This window comes from Phymastichus coffea, unplaced genomic scaffold, assembly GCF_024137745.1.
Source record: "Phymastichus coffea isolate CEN01 unplaced genomic scaffold, Cenicafe_Pcof_1.1 PCOF00033, whole genome shotgun sequence".
Classification (NCBI taxonomy): Eukaryota; Metazoa; Arthropoda; class Insecta; order Hymenoptera; family Eulophidae; genus Phymastichus; species Phymastichus coffea.
The window spans coordinates 681,133-700,666 of record NW_026706844.1 but is presented as its reverse complement, the minus strand read 5'-3'; the positions used below and the strand labels follow the sequence as shown (position 1 = coordinate 700,666).

Genomic DNA, 19,534 nt, shown 5'->3' with positions numbered 1-19,534 from the left:
GTGCTGCGGGCTCGACTACGCCGGCCCATTCCAGGTGCTGCGATCCAAAGGACGCGGTGTCTCCAGCTTCAAAGGATACATCGCCCTCTTCATCTGCATGAGCACCAAAGCCATTCACCTCGAGCTGGCTGGTGATCTCAGCACGGTCAGTTTCCTAGGAGCCCTCACACGGTTCGTAGGCAGGCGCGGCCGTCCCGTGGAGATTTGGAGCGACAACAGAACCATTTTTCGTGGTGCTTGCCATGAGCTTCAGCGATTGCTGAAGGCCGCTGACATAGATTGGGGACTAATCAAAGGACACCTTGCCCTCGAGGGCATAGTCTGGAATTTCATCCCGCCTTCTGCCCCATACTTCGGTGGCCTGTGGGAGGCCGGCGTCAAGTCAATTAAGATGCATCTTCACTGTGTCGCCGGCCCCCGGCGACTCACCTACGAAGAGTTCTCGACGCTCTTGGTTTCGGTGGAGGCTGTTCTCAACAGCAGGCCCCTCGCTCCGCCATCCGGCGATTTAAGCGACCTTGATGCGCTCACATCGAGTCACTTTCTCATCGGCACCTCGAGTACCTCTCTCGCCCAGCCTGTCGATCCTGCTGTCAACCTAGAGCATTCCACACACTGGGACCTAGTCAAGGGGATGCGAGATCGTTATTGGGTACGTTGTAGCAGAGAGTACCTCAACACATTGCTACAACGGCTGAAGTGGAGGCGTCTCCAGCCGAACTTCAGGGTCGGTGACTTCGTCGTGATCGTCGACGCCTCACTTCTCCGCCCTCATGGACAGTGGCCGATGGGACGCGTCGTTGCCGTTTATCCTGGAGCCGATGGACTTGTTCGGACTGTCACTGTGCGGACAGCTACCGGCGAGTATATGCGGCCGATTGTTAAGCTAGCGCGACTTCCGCTGACAGCATCATCTCCGGACGTCGCATTACCTGCAGACTCCACTGCTGCATAACAGTTGTTTCGTTCTGGGAACGAGGCGGGCGGTATGTTTGGTTTCGGGATGGCCACCGCGCACACCTTCCGCGCATGGCTGGTCCTTCCTCAAACCTCGGGCCCACTTCCGTTAATTCAATTGAACAACGGCGCCGTTGCGTCCTTCTGAATCTCAGTGTGTGCTAGCCATTGAGCGCATCGTCGTACGCAGGCATACGATAGTTGAAGTTTCATTCGTGTTGCAGTTATATAGCAAATAAAGTTATTGACATTCAAATTACTAAGTGATTTATTTCCTACCTCAACGTCTTCAATACATGAATAAATAAATAATTTCTGAAAATATACAAAATTCGCGATACTTTTTGAACAGACCTTGTATATAACTTAGTAGTGTTTTTCCTCTCGGTCACGATAGTGTTTTGTGTAGTTTGCTATTTAATAATAATTCAAAAACTTTTTGTGATATAGATTTAGAATCTTCATTATCTCAGCTTTTCAAACATGTCTATGACTTATCGGTTTAACGACGTAATGATCAAGTTTTGAGGCATTAATCAAACATTTTCAAAAAATTTCAACTTTGTGAATTTTTTCAAGGTCAAAAAATTACCTTCCAGTGATCGAACTATTTTTTTCATATTTCTTATTACATAAACTACCTACTTTAAATTTCAACTTCCTACGTCATGTAGACACTGAGACGTATGATTTTTACATAAATATTTTTCATTTTCCTAATATGTGACGGATAGCACAGAGCAGTTCTGTCTCTCGTCATCATCTCATACAAGGAAACGAGTGTGCCCCTTGGGTATGACAAGCACGTACTAGTTGATCGTTTAGATTCACTCTAGATTTCTGCTCCATTAATCTTAGCTCCCCCTTATTTGAAGGATTGAGTGATAACGACGGTCAGCGTCCTTACCGATGGCCGATAACGATACCCCGACTCTTAGCCTTGTCGTGCGCTCGTAGTTAGACATGTACTTTTTATATAACTATTGCTTAGTGAGAGACGGGTTATTTACGTTGTTTCAGAGGTGCAGCGCAGTTCTCTACCGACGACCAGTCTTAGTATATAATTTTTCTTTTGTAAATATAATTTATAATAAACTTATTTGATCTTAATTATCTGTAAAGCCTAAATCCGGTAGGGTTCAGGCATATCCTACCGGAAAGTTGGTGAAAGTCCGAGAATCTCACGGCTGTGGAGATTATTCCACGCGTGGAGATACGCTGCATTAACTGCTATTTATTGATGCATGCTTACTTCTAACGTTACAAATTAACTAAATAAACTTCCATAATGACGCGGAAACTAAATAAAAATCTGGATCGAAGCGGCAGAACCACATCGCTACTGTCATTACTTACGGAGAGAAGATACCGCGTTATTTTCTGCGCCGATGTGAGAATGATATTTCGGAAAATCAGGGTAAACGAAAAGGACATTCATTTACAGCGCATCGTTTGGAGTCCATCCGTCGGCTCAACACTTTGTGCTACGAATTATCATTTACAAGACGGTATGAGGTCCACACTTCGCCCTGCGCACGAAGCAGCAGTTGTGCATCAACGAAGGGGAATGGTTCCCTTTGGCTTGCAAAACTTTGAAGTAGGATCTTCGTGAACGACTTTCTGAGCAAATAGCCTGACCTAGCGATTATGATGAATAAACGGGATCAGCTCATCGGGCTCCTTGGAGCAAGTGGTTCCATCTATGCCAAAAATCTAGAACTTCTAGCCGGGATCTCACAGGATAATCTACTCAAGCCGAGCTGGATTCATCTCTCCACCGATGAACTAGTGAACGAGCTGAGGGTGACCTGAAACGTAGTGGCCGATCAATTTACGTTTCATGCGACAACGACTCTCATGACTGTCCGGTTCACTAAAAGGACCGCCCCAACAGACCTTTCCAGTATCTTTGATTCTGACTTCATTAACTCTCGATGCCAAGTTCATCGTTCAAGATTTCTGACTGGCAAAATTTGAGTGGAATGAAGATTTGCCCAAGGTATGGGGCAACAAATCGCTCGCTTTTCGAGGAAGTAACCATGGAGCATCAAAATTTTTAATTCTACGCTAGCTCGATCATATACCAGGCATGGACGTTAAACTCAATATCTTCGCCGATGCTAGCCAACGTACGCTCGCTGCTGTCACCTATTCCTGAGTGATTAGCACAAACGATGAGTATCTTACCTTTCTCATCGAAGGAAAGTCCAAACTTGCGCCCATCAACAGCCTTCTTCCAGCCACTGGTACCTGAGCGAGGATGAACATCCCACGGCTTGAGTTCCAAGCGGAGCTGTTCGTTTTACAATTGCTGCAAAATGCCGTAGTCTTCTTGCAACTCCTTATATCGACTTACCATTTATGGAGTGATTCACAAGTCGTCCTTCACTGGCTTCGTACGGAGGATCCCATTGGCAACAATTGTTAGACAATTACGTCGTCCACATTTAAGAGCTCACTGCCGATGATACGCTGCATCACGTTCTCATGGACTGTAATCTCGCCGATGTCACCTCTTGCGGAACAGATTCCTCAAATCTAACCCTCCACTCTCTGTTGTGAAAGGGCTCGAGTTGAATCTCAAGCCTTAAAAATAAATTACCTAACAGTTCGGCCGATGCCAGCTGCCCTTCGACTGTTTCAAGATCTCTCTCGGCCTGCCTTGCAGCGATTATTACCAAGAATCCGTCGAAGCTCTACCGTACGTACATCTGTCGATTTTCCTCCTTGGAAGTTCTTCTGAGAAGACTTGGATGTAGCGAGTCCTGCAACATGGAAGGGATACGAAGCTCTTGACGCCCGTAACATCGACGGAGCATCGCCAAGCCTTCTCTTTCTGCGCCAGTTTGTCCCAACGCCTGATGTTACTGCAGAAACTTCCCAACTTAGCCGCGGGGAGTTGCTTCGAGATCATACACCATTGAAGTCGCTGGAGCCCTTCGTCGATTATGTTTTGCAAGTGGGGGCTGGCTAGGTCGATCCTGTCTACCATACGATAAGTGACAACCCATCCTCCTTCACGGATAGTTGCATTTGTCTTAACTCATCATCCGTTAGGTATATGAACACAGTCTTTATGACAGATATCAGGCCACTTACGCCAGCGATAAAGTGCGACTTAAGAAACACCTCCGCTTGCGTTTGATGTGCGCTTATCAACCACCTAAACCTCTTCCCAACATATGGCTGCGCTGCCCTCAGACCTAATACCTTCCTGTCCTTTCACAAAATGTGGTGTTGACTACGCTGAGCTACTTCTTTTCTTTACTACAGTAAGGGAAGAGGCACATCCATCATACATAATACACCGCCCTCTTTGTGTATTAAGATCATAAGTTATAAGTCGTCGGAAGTTCTACACTCTTTTGGTCTCGGTCGAAATGATCTTCAACAGTCGGTCCCACGTCCCTCCGGTCGACGATCTGAGCAATCTTGAAACTCTCACTTTCAGTCATTTTCTGATTAGAAAATCAACTACGTCATACCCTCATCGAACGTTTTGCTAGAGAAGACAAATTACTGAAAACTGGTCCAGACTATGAGAAGGCACTTCTAGGATCGCTAGAGCCGAGAGCAGCTTAACTCTCCTACAGAGGCAAAAGAGAAGGAAGTTGAAACCAAACTTGGATATTGGCGACCTCCTCATGGTCATGGATAGCGGCCAGATAGACGCTAGACTCTTAAGCAAAACTTCTCCACTCATTCATGTCCAGACGATTTAGTCCGACTATCGCTGTTAAGACTCAAATAGGCGAGTACACGAGGCTGATAATCAAAATCGGCTGACTCCCCCTCTAAGATGATAGGGACAGTGAAGGAGGTGGACGGGATATTTGGTTAAATTATCCCGTTCAAATTTATACCGGAAATTTAAGGCGCTTTTATGCGTGTATGTGAATATGTTCGCGTGCCTTGGCTGCGTCCAGTTGTGCATGAGTGCCGAGAGTGAGAAATGGCGTTGCCGGCAAGCCAGCGCGCTTCCACTAGTACGTGTGCTTGACTTAAATTAAAAGGATGTATTAGCTTGGACAATAAATCTCTTTGTTCTACACACGTTGCTTATTTATTGCATACCCTGCCCTATAAATATAAAAGGTAGTGAGCTTCCATCACATTTCCATTGTGTGAGTAAGGAAAGAGTCGTGAAATAAAATCGAAGTAAAATCAAGAAGAAGTTTATATATGGATTAAGTGTTAAAAAAATTGAAGTGTAGTGGCACCCGCATCGTCAACCTGCTGCGACATTTTGTCAGCAAGTTGAAAATGAGTACGAGTGATAGTCGATGAAAAATTCGATTCAAGGAAATGGATAGATTTAGGGAATAAAAGCTACAGATAAAATTTCATAGATAATTTACATCGTGAAATTTGGAAAGTTTTTCTTGGGAGTGCTGTTAGAACATCACGTAACTTGTAAAGGTAAAACACACAAGCTGAAAATGTTGAGATTTTCGTAGCATCAGTTAGAAAAAGATTCGCAATGTTAGTGGTGTCATATTTGCGCGCGCGCTAACATTGATTGAAGAATCAACGGTAGCGTCGGGCAATATGGTAGAATTTGAATGCACGATGCACGTATGCACGGTAACAAAAGCCAAGCGAAAACATGAGCGTGCGTAATAGTATATTACATCACGACATATAGCCAGAAAGCTAGATTTTCTGGATAGTGGAGTTTAATGTCCGAGGCTCTCTTTCGATAGTGTAATGCTTTATGCCGGATTTGATAAACTTAAATTAATAATTCACAGGCCAACGTTAATTAAAAAAAATCCAGAAACTCGATCGCATATTGCTGAAGGTATTTGATACGCTGAATTCGAACCTGGCTTGTGAATTGATCTATCTCCTAAGATTCTTAAGATATCCTAACCTAAATGGGAAAAAATCATAATTATTTGCTATGTTCAAGATTATATAACACCATGAATAAATCTTTTTTTCTAGCAGTAATTTTGTAATAACATTAAAATTACAGATTGCAGAGGTCGGGTTTATGTTAAAGGTTATAAATCAAAATAAGTTCATGTATTGAAATGAGGAGGACATAATAGAATTCATGACAAAATCACCTAACTGCATACTTGACTAAATATATAGGAAAGTAACAATAAGGTTTGATATAAGCTATTTTTCGTTTTATTTATATTTACTATTCACTTCATTTTTGACAGATCATACTTGTATTTGGCATATGTAGTTGTATGAGATGTAATGAAATAGCAAACATGATTTTTCATCAGCGTCACAAGGGTGTACACTGCCCGTCAATCACTTTTGCCATGCTTACCTCAAAATTAGGCAAACTTGAAAGTTTTGTATCTCGGTCGGAAATCATCGTATCAAAAAAAACCGCAGGGAATTTTAAAGGTAATTGCAAAAGCTTCCATTTAAGACGTGCAGAGACTTAAAAATGAAAATATGTGTTTTTTACAGTAAAAAAACTGATTAAAAAAATTTCAATTTTTTTAACCTCGACTTAAATCAATGCCAATTTAGAACCAGGCGGTGGAGGGCAAATGGACCTGAGGGGTTCGGAGGGTAATGTCTTTCCCTTTAAAATGAGCTCCCGCGGGGTTCTATCCGATGTTTTTTTAACCGAGTTACGGCGTTTTTTGTAAAAAGCAACCTTTTCTTCCAATCGTCAATTACTTCGACTTGCGTACGTTTTGGAAAAAAATACCAAAGAGAAAAAAGTTTCATTTTGTGTCCAAGAATACGAAAATAAAGTCAAAATAAAGAAATAGAGAAAAAAATTTTTTTCGGTTTTTTAGCGCATTAAAAAAATAAAGGAATTTAACTTTTTTTTTACGCTTAGTTTTAGTTTTTTTGTGATTTACTACGTCCCTAGACATTTTAAAACTATGTGCTCCCAGTAGAATTTAATAAATTTAGCCCGAAACATTTGGTAAATGTTTCGCGAATAACACAGCTCCACAAAAAAAAATGAAAGTCGAGTGTCAGAAACCAAACCCACCCTACCCTATGTTTTTCGGGTCGCTGAATACGAATCCGAAGTCCGTTTCACCCCATCAGGTCCTGATTTCCCATAACCTCAAAGTTCAACCCTAAAAACCACTTAAATCGTGATCTATGTAATTCTCAAGCATATTTACCCACATAACAATATAATTAATCAATACACATACCATAAGCCCTCAAACCATAAGATCCTGTGTCGCCGTAACTTCAAAACCCAGGACCCCCGTAACGCCATAACCCCTTAACCCCCATGAACTCGTTTTACAGGCATTCCGGAAAAAAAATTCCGGAAACCAAAACCTACTTACCCCATAGTTTTCGGGTCGCTAAACACGAATCTTGTGCTCGTTTTACCCCATCAGATCAGGATTTCCCATAATCTCAAAAATGAAGCCCACGACCAATTGATCCAAATGTCGGAATCTGAAATCGAATGTCGGGAAGCTGGCGTAAACGAATTGATACTGAGACAAATCTAGTAATTTTCTACGCGTGTTTGCAATCCAGGGCACCTCCACGTGGTTGACGGTGGGCAACGGAGTTGTTTCGCCATCCGGCAGAGACCCTGGATAACGGCGTCTGAGCCGTCATGGCAAACACACGTAGTAAAGTTACGATGCAGGGATTGGAAACCCCAGTATCGGCGGCTGGTCAGGGTGCGAAAGCGGGCCCGCAGGCGTCGTCATCAAGCAACCGCAATTCCAAAAAGGTCGGTGCACCAGCATCGACGAAGACGAAAGTATCGATATATGTTCACGACAATCCCAACAAAGTAAACAATTTCTGTTATGTGTGCGGTCTTTTCGTCGTACCAAGCTGTCGGAAAACCATAACAGATGCTATTCAGAGTTCATACCTCTATTGCTTCGATCGTAATATGTCGAATCAAAATGAAGACTGGGTCCCTCACATTGTATGCACTTATTGTCACAAAATGTTACTTACGTGCCACAGAACTAAGACCAAATCAAATTCAAAATTCAAATCACCAGTCTTATGGGGCAAACCAGAATCAAGAGATGATTGTTTTTTCTGTTTAACGGAAACCAAGGGATTTAATTCGAAAAATAAATCTAAAATAAAGTATAGGTACCCATCAAATGTTTCGCCTGCTACCTTCCTGGAAACCCCATACTGTCGCCCCATGGAATCAAACAACGTTAGTAAAGAAGCGATTGTAGAACAAGATGAAAATAACGTGAGTACCAGTGGCACTGAAGAAGATGAAGAATCGAACGAAGAATCTAGTTTGAGCGATGACGTCTGTAAAACGACTAAAGTTCCACAACAATTCAGTCAAGATGAGCTAAATGATTTGGGCCGAGAATTGGGTTTATCAAAAGAGGCACATGAACTTTTAGCTTCTAGGTTAAAAGAAAAGAATCTTTTAGAACAAGGTACTAAAATAACGATATACAGAAATCGCGAAAGCGAACTAAGACAGTTTTTTACACATGACGAATTTGAACATTTAGTATATTGTAACGATGTCGCTGGTCTTATAAACAGTTTAAAAGCTGATTTTTACAGGCCAAAAGATTGGCGCCTTTTTATCGACTTATCACTTCGTAGTTTGAAGGCAGTCCTCCTCCATAATACAAATGTCTTTGCTCCAATACCAATCACTCATTCCACAGTTCTCAAAGAAAATTACGAAAATGCTCAGAATCTTTTGAACAAAATTAAATATTCGGAGCATGAGTGGCAGATTTGTGGTGACTTAAAAATCATTGGGATTATTTTGGGGATGCAAAGTGGTAATGTAAAATTCCCTTGTTTCCTTTGCCTTTTTGATAGTAGAGCTCGTAATAGTCACTACAAGGTGAAACATTGGCCCGAACGATCGTCGTTAAAACCAGGATCCGTGAATGTTACGAATCAACCGCTTGTACATCCATCGAAAATCATAATACCACCTTTACATTTAAAACTCGGGCTTATGAAACAGTTTGTAAGAGCTCTTGATAAATCAGGAGACTGTTTCAAGTATATTGCACAGAAAATGAACAAACTAAGTGATGCAAAATTGGAGGCAGGTGTATTTGATGGTCCACAAATCCGGAAACTTTTCAACGATTCATTGTTCATAAATCATATGACGAATACAGAGAAAGCTGCATGGACAAGTTTTTACAACATCTCAACAAATTTCTTCGGAAATATGAAAAGTCCAAATTATAAGGAACTGGTGAGTGATCTTATTCACAATTTTGAAAGTCTAGGCTGCAACATGAGCGTTACATTACATTTTTTAGATTCTCATATTAATTTCTTTCCAGATAAATTGGGCGACTTTAGTGAAGAGCAAGGAGAAAGATTCCACCAGGATATCAAAGATATGGAAAAAAGATACCAAGGAGTTTGGGGAGTAAATATGATGGCAGATTACGTTTGGAATTTGAAACGAGATGTTCAAGTGGATAGCCAAACTCATAAGCGACGTTCACTTCGTCGATCCTTCGAGAGTAAGCAAGTGAGATATCATAAAAGATGCAAAACAGAATGAAAAACTTTACTTTTATTCTACTTACATTTGTTTTTATTAATTTATATTCATATTTCTATTTGTGAGAGGCAAGGGGAACTCACGAAAATAAAGTACCCCGACTGTGAGAGGCGAGGGGAACTCACGAAAATAAAGCACCCCAAAGGGAACGGAATCTTGCTATGTCCACGTCGTCGTTCCTGGGCTCGGCTGAATGTGGGTATTATATCGAGACACATTAAACACATGAGAAAAGAATATATTTCTCGCTTATCATAAACTAATAAAGTTCCTCACATAATAAGATACAGGACATTAGTTTAGCGTTGGAGACGCAAATATCTGTTGCAACCTCGCGTTGAAGATCTCTGTTGCTGATTAGGCTTGAACGTTTCAGAGTTCTTCGATTTTTGGGTTTGCGGCTCTGGAAAATGATAAAGTTGGGGAGTTTTCAGATTTTGAGCTGATAAATATTACTACACTTCAAAGAGTAGCGCGCATATTTCAACCTCGCAGTGTTTGAGACTCAATTCTTTGTTACAAAGCGAGCTATAAGGTTATACAGTAACCGAGTCACTGAAACTTAATATTCATATTGTCGGGAAATGCCTGTAAAACGAGTTTATGGGCGTCACGGGGTTATGGCATAACGGGGGTATACTGGGCTTATAGGTAACGGCTTTACGGGGTCTAAGGAGTTCAGGGCGTATGGTTTGTGATTCATTCGTGTGTCACGTGGATGAATATTCTTGATAATTACATAGTCACGAGTTATGGGGTTTTGGGGTTGATTTTTGAGGTTATGGAAGGTCCTGATGTGATGGGGTGAAACGGTCCTCGGATTCGTATTCAGCGGCCCCAAAAACATAGGGTAAGTAGGTTTTGGTTTCCGGAATTTTTTTTCCGGAATGCCTGTAAAACGAGTTCATGGGGGTTAAGGGGTTATGGCGTTACGGGGGTCCCGGGTTTTGAGGTTACGGCGACACAGGGTCTCAGAGTTTGAGGGCTTATGGTTTGTGTATTGATTAATTATATTGTTCTGTGGGTAAATATGCTTGAGAATTACATAGATCACGATTTTAGTGGTTTTTGGAGTTAAACTTTGAGATTATGGGGAATCAGGACCTGATGGGGTGAAACGGACTTCGGATTCGTGTTCAGCGACCCGAAAAACATAGGGTAGGGTAGGTTTGGTTTCTGACACTTGACTTTCATTTTTTTTTTGTGGAGCTGTGTAATATTGGATCTAAATTTCACATGACCTTAGCGATGAACGTCGTGGATCAATTGAAACTCAACATAATACCTTATCCAAACGTCGGATTTCGCGCTATGTGCGAATCCGGGGTCAAAAAGAGGGGTTTCCATTACAAAAAACACTTCGACCTTGAAATGATCATTAAAATGAGGTTAAAGGTCAAAGGTTTTTGGTGCATTGGGTGGCCCACTCTGTTCTCAACAAGTTTTGTAGAGGTCATATTTCGATATCTTAAAAATTAAAAAAACGCTTTTAGGCAGTTTTTCAAGCATTTGACCTTAAATCGACCTTCTCAAGGCCATGAAAAAAAATTTTAAAATATCTTTGTGGACGTAAAATTTCCCGCTCTTTTCGAATCCGATGTCAAAAATAGGGGTTCCCATTTAAAAAAAACAATTCGACCTTCAAATGACCTTGAAAACGATGTCCAAGGTCAAAACTAATTATACAGATAGATGACCCCCTTTGTCGTAAACAACTTTTATCTGAAACATTTTTCACAAAAACACGAATTTTCGATTTTAAAATGGCTGTACGGATGGTCTGGAACACCCGGTATATAATATAATGTTATATTATATAGGATATAGTCATCAGGAGTTTGGTAGATTAAAACAGGAAAGATCTTACTTCTCTCCTTATTTCTCAATTGACAAAATAGTTTCTAGTTCATTAATTTTTTTATTATTTGTATTTATTGTTAGATTTAATAAAGTTAAAATAAATCAGTGACTCCTTTTGTTTTTACTCAATCATAAAAAAATTACCATGATCATTTCTTCTATAAAATACCAAAACGATTCAATCCTTAAAATATAAGGAATATGTATAGTGCCGCTTAAAAGTTCGATAACGCAATGCAAAAAATAAGCTATTGGAAAAATGGCCATATCTTGGGAAAGTATATCTATAGTCTCAGGGAAATTAAAAAAAACATCTTAAAGTACTCGTCAAAACCTATAAAATCCTGTGTCTAAAAATTTTTTAGAGTTCAAGTATCTATTTCAAAAATTGCATGGAAAATAAAAGAAATTAATCAAATTTTTTAGATGTTGTAACGGGGTGAATGCTTTGTTCTTATTCCAATTATTCTGTCGACGCTCAGTCGCATCAAGACGCGCGCGGTACTATCGAAATATTCCAATTCATTAATCGGAGAGCAGGAGTGGACGGGAGTCAGTCAACCAACTTGCTACTAGTTAGAAATGACAACAGCGAAATTATAATCTCTATCACATGCGAGTTAATTTATTTACCTATTCTCTACAGTATACTTGGCCCGCGTGTTTATGTTTACGAAGCGCGCGCGCGTCAATAACATATAGTGCCGGAGCGGCCGCAGCTCTTTGTTCGCTGAGTTAATACATGCATGCTGTCGATCTTTACAGAGTACGAGGGATTAACAATTCGTTCCGTGCCGTCATATAAAAAATTGCGATACTAAGCTGGCCAGCTTACCTTATTAGCGACCGTACTATTAGCAGGTGGAGGAGAAAGTTCGTTTGTCAACCTCCGGCACGTCAGTCTCTGAACGAGGTGTCTCGCGCTCTCGGTTTCGCCCTCGATGGCGAAACCTCGCACTCACTCACACTCACACTCTCACAACAGTGACGACGAAAGTGCAGCTGGTGTAAATGTCTGTCCAATTCAACTGGCTCGCTTCAACTCGGAAACTCGGAAACTCTGGAAAACTCTCGTTAATACTAACTGTGGCTGGATGCTCGGATAACTAATCCTCGACTGGTTCTTTTATATTCGCGCGCGTTCCGTCCCGTCTCATACCGAGTTCCCGTTTTCTATTTTCCCCAACCAGTAGGTGCTGCCCTCGCAGGCAGTCGCATGGTGGAGGTGATAGCGCTAACAAGACGTTTACCGTCACAATGTTAATCCGATTTGTTAATTTTTTAAGGGTAAGAAAAAAAATCTGAAAAAAAAAATATTTTTACGTACTTGACAAGAGCATTCATTTGCAACCTTCAAAATTTTATTTAGCATTATTTTTGTAAAGTTATAAAGTTCTAAAGTTTGTAAGTTAATATTTTTAGCCGTTCAAAAGTTCGATAATGCTTAAAACAAAATAATCAAATGTGATAACGTTGCGAGAAATTAATGTTTACTTTTAAAAAATACAACAAATTAACACACAATCCATATAAATATGTATATATTTATATAAACAAATTATTAATTATTCAGAAAATATTAATTATTATTTATTATTCATGAAAATAACATTTTTTAATTATAAATAGAAAATTAATTAAATCATAATAAAATAACAGAAAATACTTATAATGTTAGAAATTTACTAGTATTGGTTCGAACGTGCTCAATAAATTGGTGGAGCGTATGCCTACAATTTGTGAGGCTGTTATAAAAGCTCAAGATGATAAATTTTGTAATAATGGAAAGAAGGGAAATAGTGATAGATGGAAAATCACTTATTTTTAATTATTTTCAGCAACGTTTCGTCAGCACATTTATTGACCTGTTCAGGCTGATTTCTCTCGTAGTCAAATTATTATAGGCTAAAAGGAATTGATCGTAGCACAGTCAAGTTATAATAAAGTCAAGTTACAATAAAGTCACTTTATTATAACTTGACTGTGCTACGATCTATTCGTTTTAGCCTATAATAATTTGACTACGAAAGAAATCAGCCTGAAGAGCTCAGCAAATGTGCTGACGAAACGTTGCTGAAAATAATTAAAATTAAATGATTTTCCATCTATCACTATTTCCCTTCTTTCCATTATTACAAAATTTATCATTTAAAAAATCATAAGGGAATCAAGACAGTATGTTACATTTAAAGCTAAAGATGGCTTTTTTATGAAAAAATGTTTGAAAATAAAAAAATTATAAGTATTTTCCATTATTTTATTTCTATTCTAATTAGGATTTAATAAATTTTCTATTTATAATAAAAAGCTGTATATTAATAACTGAGCGGCACTATATATATTATTTATTAGTCATACTGATGTAAAATTAAGCTGACACAAAAAACTTATGTACGTAAATGCAAGTATCTGTTTAAGTCTGGTATGGATTTGATTGACAATCTCGGTGTGAGGAAGTGTTGGAATTGTATGAATGCTTGCGTAGATATGTGCATCTCGGCTAGGTTCAATTGCACGTGAGTGCCGAGAATGAGAAGCGACGTTGTCGGTGATAAACGTGCTCCCACTATTACGTGTGCACCTCTTGAACTAAGAGGGCGTGTTAGCATGAATAATATATCTTTTTGTTCTGCAGACTTTACTTATTTATCGCATACCCTGCCTTATTAATATAACAGAACTAAATACGTAGAAGCGAATAGGCTTCTCAAATTATAATATGTATAATAAAAATAGTACAAATCCTAACAGACGTCAATAGTAAAGTGGTAAGAGTAGTAATACGAAGAAAGCAGGTTCGATTATTGGTCAATTTTTTTCTCATTTTTTTATAATAATATAGAATATGCAGTATTTTCTTCGTTATTTATAGTTATAGAATGTAAAAATCCGGTTATTTTATCAATAAATAAACTTTATGTATTTTAGAAATGACGTCATTTTATGATAGAAATAATGTAATTGCTTCCAACTAAAATTTTGTGGTTTAGGAAAATAACGTCAGTTTCGAAACCATAACAATATTCCGTAATAGAAAATATCGCCATTTCTTCACGTGGATTTTTCAGTCCGCAAAAGACGACATAATTAAATGATGTAATTTTCTGTTTTTAATTTTGACCCCTCCTGAAAATAGAGCGTAAGATCTTGGGTAAAACCTTGCGAAAGAAATTGTATAAGAAATAGAATTGGAACGTATATAAGTTTTTATGCAAGGCCTATCGATGGGGTCTTCAAGGTAAGAACATACGTAAAAAATTGCATAAGAACTTAACTACTATTTAATTTAAAAAACCATTTTGATTATTATTTGATAATAATTAATTATTTCATTTATGATTTTAACGTTCTACCCACAGAGCATGAATTAATTCACTGAATTAATTCTTGAATTAACGCAAAGAATTAATATAAAAATAATTTTCTAAGAACAGAAAATTATTTCTTAATTAATACATGAAATATTACAAAGAAATATTCTAAAATTCTATTAAAAATAATTCAGGTAATGATTCCTGTAAAAATAAACAAATTAATACATGAATTAATTTAGTAAGGATTTTGAAAGGAACCATGATTAATTTACAACATAAAACTAAAATTATATCTTGAAATAATTTAAAACTATTTCAAAATTATTTCGTGATATGATTTTTGTAAAAATACATAAATTAAATCATTCATTAATGTTGAATTAATCCAAGAAATATTATAGGTTTTAATCTCGAAATTAACGCAACAAATGATTCTGAATTCATTTAAAATTAATTCTTAAATTATATGAAAATGCAAAATTTCGATTCACCCGAATTATTTCAGAAAATAATTCAAAATTATTTCTGAATTAATTCGTGATATGATTTTTGTACAAATATACACATTAAATCACGGATTAATGTTGAATTAGTCCAAGAAAAATTATAGGTTTAAAGTTACAAATTAACGCAAGATATAATTATAAATTATTTATTTTGTTGCGAGTGCATCTTTCGAATAGTTCTTATTCGAATATGTATCCGCTGTAACATTAATTTGTATATGTTGTTTGTTTATGTTTGTGATAGAAAACACAGAATAGTTAGTTAACACTTGGTTATCTGTTTGTAAACACTTTTTAAAATTAATAAAGTAAAGTCTAAGTCTTTAAGTTTAAACGTAACAATACATTAATTCTTGCATTATATTAAAATGGAAAATTTTGATTTACCTGAATTATTTCAGAAATTAATATAAAATTATTTCTGAATTAATTCGTGATATGATTTTTGTAAAAATGCACTAATTAATTTACGAATTAACGTACCGATAATCAAAGAAATATTATAGGTTTTAATTTCGAAATTAACGGAAGGAATGATTCTGAATTAATTCTGAATGAATTTTTGAATAAATGAAAATGCAAAATTTCGATTCACCCGAATTATTTCAGAAAATAATTCAAAATTATTTCTGAATTAATTCTTGATATGATTTTTGTAAAAATGCACTAATTAATTTACAAATTAACGTACCAATAATCCAAGAAATATTATAGGTTTTAATCTCATAAAAAAGCTTTTGTACGCATTACTGAGCATATGAAACGTTCATGAAAGTACCTACCTTACCGGCATTTACAGAACTTGAAATATTGCAGAATCAAAGTTAGATTAAAAATAAAAACGCTTTTTTAGGGTGTAGATATATGTCCAAGAATTACTCAGTTCAAATTTCACACAATTCTATAGAGTGGTTCTTTCAAAATTTGGTCAAGCAGCACCAAATCTTAATTTCTTCGAGGTGTTATCAGGGGCGTTTCATATCTCCTTAAGGGAATTTTAATTCAGGATTATTTAAACCTCTAGCATTGCGTTAAGCACTTCCATTTATTATTATTATTCGTTAAAATTGAAAGAAATTCAATGTGAAAATTCGATAAGAAATCTGCTTTATGTAATATTTATAATGTATATCTAATATATATCCATTGTGACGGTAAACGTCAAATTAGCGCTAATAATATAACCTAATTGCTGCCTGCGGAGGCAGCACCTACCGGGGAGACGAAAAACGTAACGAAAGAATTCGGCACGCGAGCAGACGGAACGCGCGCGATTGAAATTGAACCAGTGAAGCTTTGAACATCAACGAGTTCGCCGGTGTGTACGAGACCAGCTGTCACTTCCCAAGTTATCGAAGCAGAATTCCGTTCGCAGAGCACCAAGACCTGAGTTCCAGAGATCGTCGCAGCCGAGGTGCCGTGCAGCTCACAAGGGCGAAGGCTTGAACCAGCAGACAAAGGCGCCATGCGCGGTGATAACGCTAGTGCGTGCGTGAGATTTCGCCATCGAGGGCGAAGCCACGTGCTTTTAAGTTCGCGACTCGCGACACAAACAAACAATAGACCTTTTCCGAGTGCGACTTATTGGTGTCATCTTCGAGCGTCCGCAAAACAAAGGTAAGCTGGCCAGCTTAATCTCGCGATTGTGGTTGCATGTATAACAATTAATTTCTCGTGTTCGAAGCGTGCATGCAATAGCTCTGTTAACAAAGAGCAGCGAGCGTCCCGACACTGTGTGTCCTCGATGAGCGAGCGCTGATGTCAACATAAACTCGCGGGCCGATCCAGTGTAATATTTGATAGACAATAAAAGATTCTGTTCGTGTTATTAACAAGTGCTTTCGACTCGCTTATTCCATATTGCTTCCACTCATTTTCGTAGATTAGTAGATCTCTTGGTTGACTGACACCTGTTTCCCCATGCTCTCCGGATTATGTATTAAGCATAGATGATTACATTCGCCCTTCAATAAACTTGCGCGAATAAAAATAATTAAACGGTAAGAAACCCCGTTACACCATATACTAGATAATATTAAAGTAAACATTAAATAAAATACTGTACGTTTATCAATTATTTTATTTCGTGTTCTTCCATAATTATATAAAATATAGCACTTTTAATAATTTTAAAAATTTTACTTATATATTCAGTAAATAATTTATTTATAGTATATCTAGTTGTGTTATATAATTTTAAATATTTTCTATAATAATTCTAAAAGTAATTAGATAGTATTTTATAAAATAATTCTTGTGAAATGGATATAATCTTTTAAAATTATTTTAGTGAATCAATTCTGTATTAATTTTACGCCAGCTTTTTATTACTTAAGTATCATTTTGAAAATTAATTTTGAAACAATTCAAAACATTCTTACTGTAATGATTTCAAAATTATTATGATAATATTTCATAAAATAATTCTTCTAAAATGCATGTAATATTTGAAAATTATTTCAGTGAATCAATTCTGTATTAATTTTATGTCCGCTGTTTATTTCTTCAATATTAATTTTAAACATTAATTTTGAAACAATGCAAAATATTCTAACTGTAATAATTTCAAAACTATTACGTTAATATTTCATAAAATAATTCTTCTAAAATGCATGTAATATTTGAAAATTATTTTAGTCAATTAATGTAGTAATAATATTCGTTATATTTCTAGAGGAAAAAAAACGGACATAAAATTAATACAGAATTAATTCATTGAATTAATTCTAAAATAATTATATTATTTCATGAATTAATTTTGAATTATTTTAGAATTAATTCATGCTGTGTGGGTATGCTTGTGCCAATAATCAAGTATAATCGCTATACACATACTCGTATTATAAAATTTTACAAAAATTATTCGCCATCCTAGAACTTATGGGACTACGCATGTTAACGTATTGACTGATTTCTCTTATAAAATTACAGTTGTAATTTTGCTTGCGAGTTACAAGCAGCTGTACGAAGTTAATGTACTATTTTTAAACTCACCTGCCTATGCGTCTATGAACTAGTCCAAGAAATAGATTTGATTTTATTAATTTATTAATGTTTAAACAGATGGCGTATTCGAAAATAGTACATTAATTTCCTATTATTGCTTATAAGTCGCAAGTAAAATTGCGACTGGTAATTATATAAAAGAAATCAGTCAATGCATTAATACGAGGTGTGATCAAAAAGTAAGGTAAATTTTTATTTTTCTCAAAAAATATTTATTTATTCATCAATTTTTATTTTATCTCCTTCAAAGTAATCCCCCTCGGATATAATGCACTTGTGCCAACGCTTTTTCCAACCCTCAAAGCATTTCAAAAAATCATTTTTTGTGATCTTGTTTAGTTCATCCTTCGATGCCGGCTTTATCTCCACAACCGTTGCAAAACGCCGTCCTTTCATGGGCCTCTTCAGTTTTGGGAACAAGAAGAAGTCACAGGGGGCCAGATCTGGGGAATACGGTGCCTGTGGCATCGTTACTGTGTTGGTTTTAGCCAAAAATTCGCGCACAAGCAACGATGTGTGAGCAGGGGCGTTATCATGGTGCAAAAGCCAATTTTTATTTTTCCACAAATTCGGACGTTTCTGGCGGATTGCTTCGCGCAAATTGCGCATAACTTGCAGATAATATTCCTTATTTACTGTTCTACCCTGTGGCAAGAAGTCATGATGCACCACGCCCCTGCAGTCAAAGAAAACTGTAAGCAAAACCTTTACATTTGATCGAACTGGCGTGCTTTTTTTGGTCTTGGTGATCCAGAATGCCTCCACTGGGACGATTGAGTCTTAGTCTCGACGTCATAACCGTATACCCATATTTCGTCACCTGTTATAACCCTGTTGAGTAAATCTGGATCATCGTTGACGTCATTCAGTAGCTCTTGGGCGATGCTCATGCGACGTTTCTTTTGGTCGAAATTGAGCAATTTCGGAACAAACTTCGCTGACACACGTCTCATGTCTAAAACACTCGTCAAAATTGATTGGCACGAACCAAATGAGATGCCAATATCATCAGCAATTTCTCTAATGGTAATTCGACGATTTCCCAACACTATTTTCTTCACTTCTTCAACATTCTCATCAGTTGTTGATGTGCTGGGGCGTCCAGAACGAGGTTCGTCGTCGGTGTCTTCTCGGCCTTCTTGGAAGAGTTTATACCACTTGTAAACATTTTTTTGGCTTAAAGTAGACTCACCGTATGCCACTTTCAGCATTTCAAGTGTTTTGGAACATTTGATTCCATTTTTCACACAAAATTTAATGTAAACTCTTTGATCCATGTTTTTAGACAGCAGCAAATTGTGGAGCACGCAAAACACTTCTAACCTTGATGCCTCTCACAAACAAACCAAATATACTACAAAGCTGAAATTTGGAACGTATGTTCTAGACGAGTATACCGACAT

At 37.5% G+C, this 19,534-nt stretch overlaps 2 protein-coding genes across 3 annotated transcripts in view; one reads left to right on the top strand and one right to left on the bottom strand.

The window, feature by feature from the left end:
* LOC131663304 (LIM/homeobox protein Lhx5) overlaps positions 1–19,534 on the bottom strand; it is a 251,780-nt gene that overhangs the window by 190,347 nt on the left and 41,899 nt on the right. The window lies entirely within an intron of this gene.
* On the top strand, positions 98–955 carry LOC131663338 (uncharacterized). Its single transcript, XM_058933697.1, has one exon. The coding sequence runs from the start codon at positions 98–100 to the stop codon at positions 953–955; it is 858 nt and encodes a 285-aa protein (XP_058789680.1).

Bases quoted from the DNA above. Each gene is read 5' to 3' on its own strand.
- LOC131663338 (XM_058933697.1), top strand. From the start codon at position 98: ATGAGCACCAAAGCCATTCACCTCGAGCTGGCTGGTGATCTCAGCACG.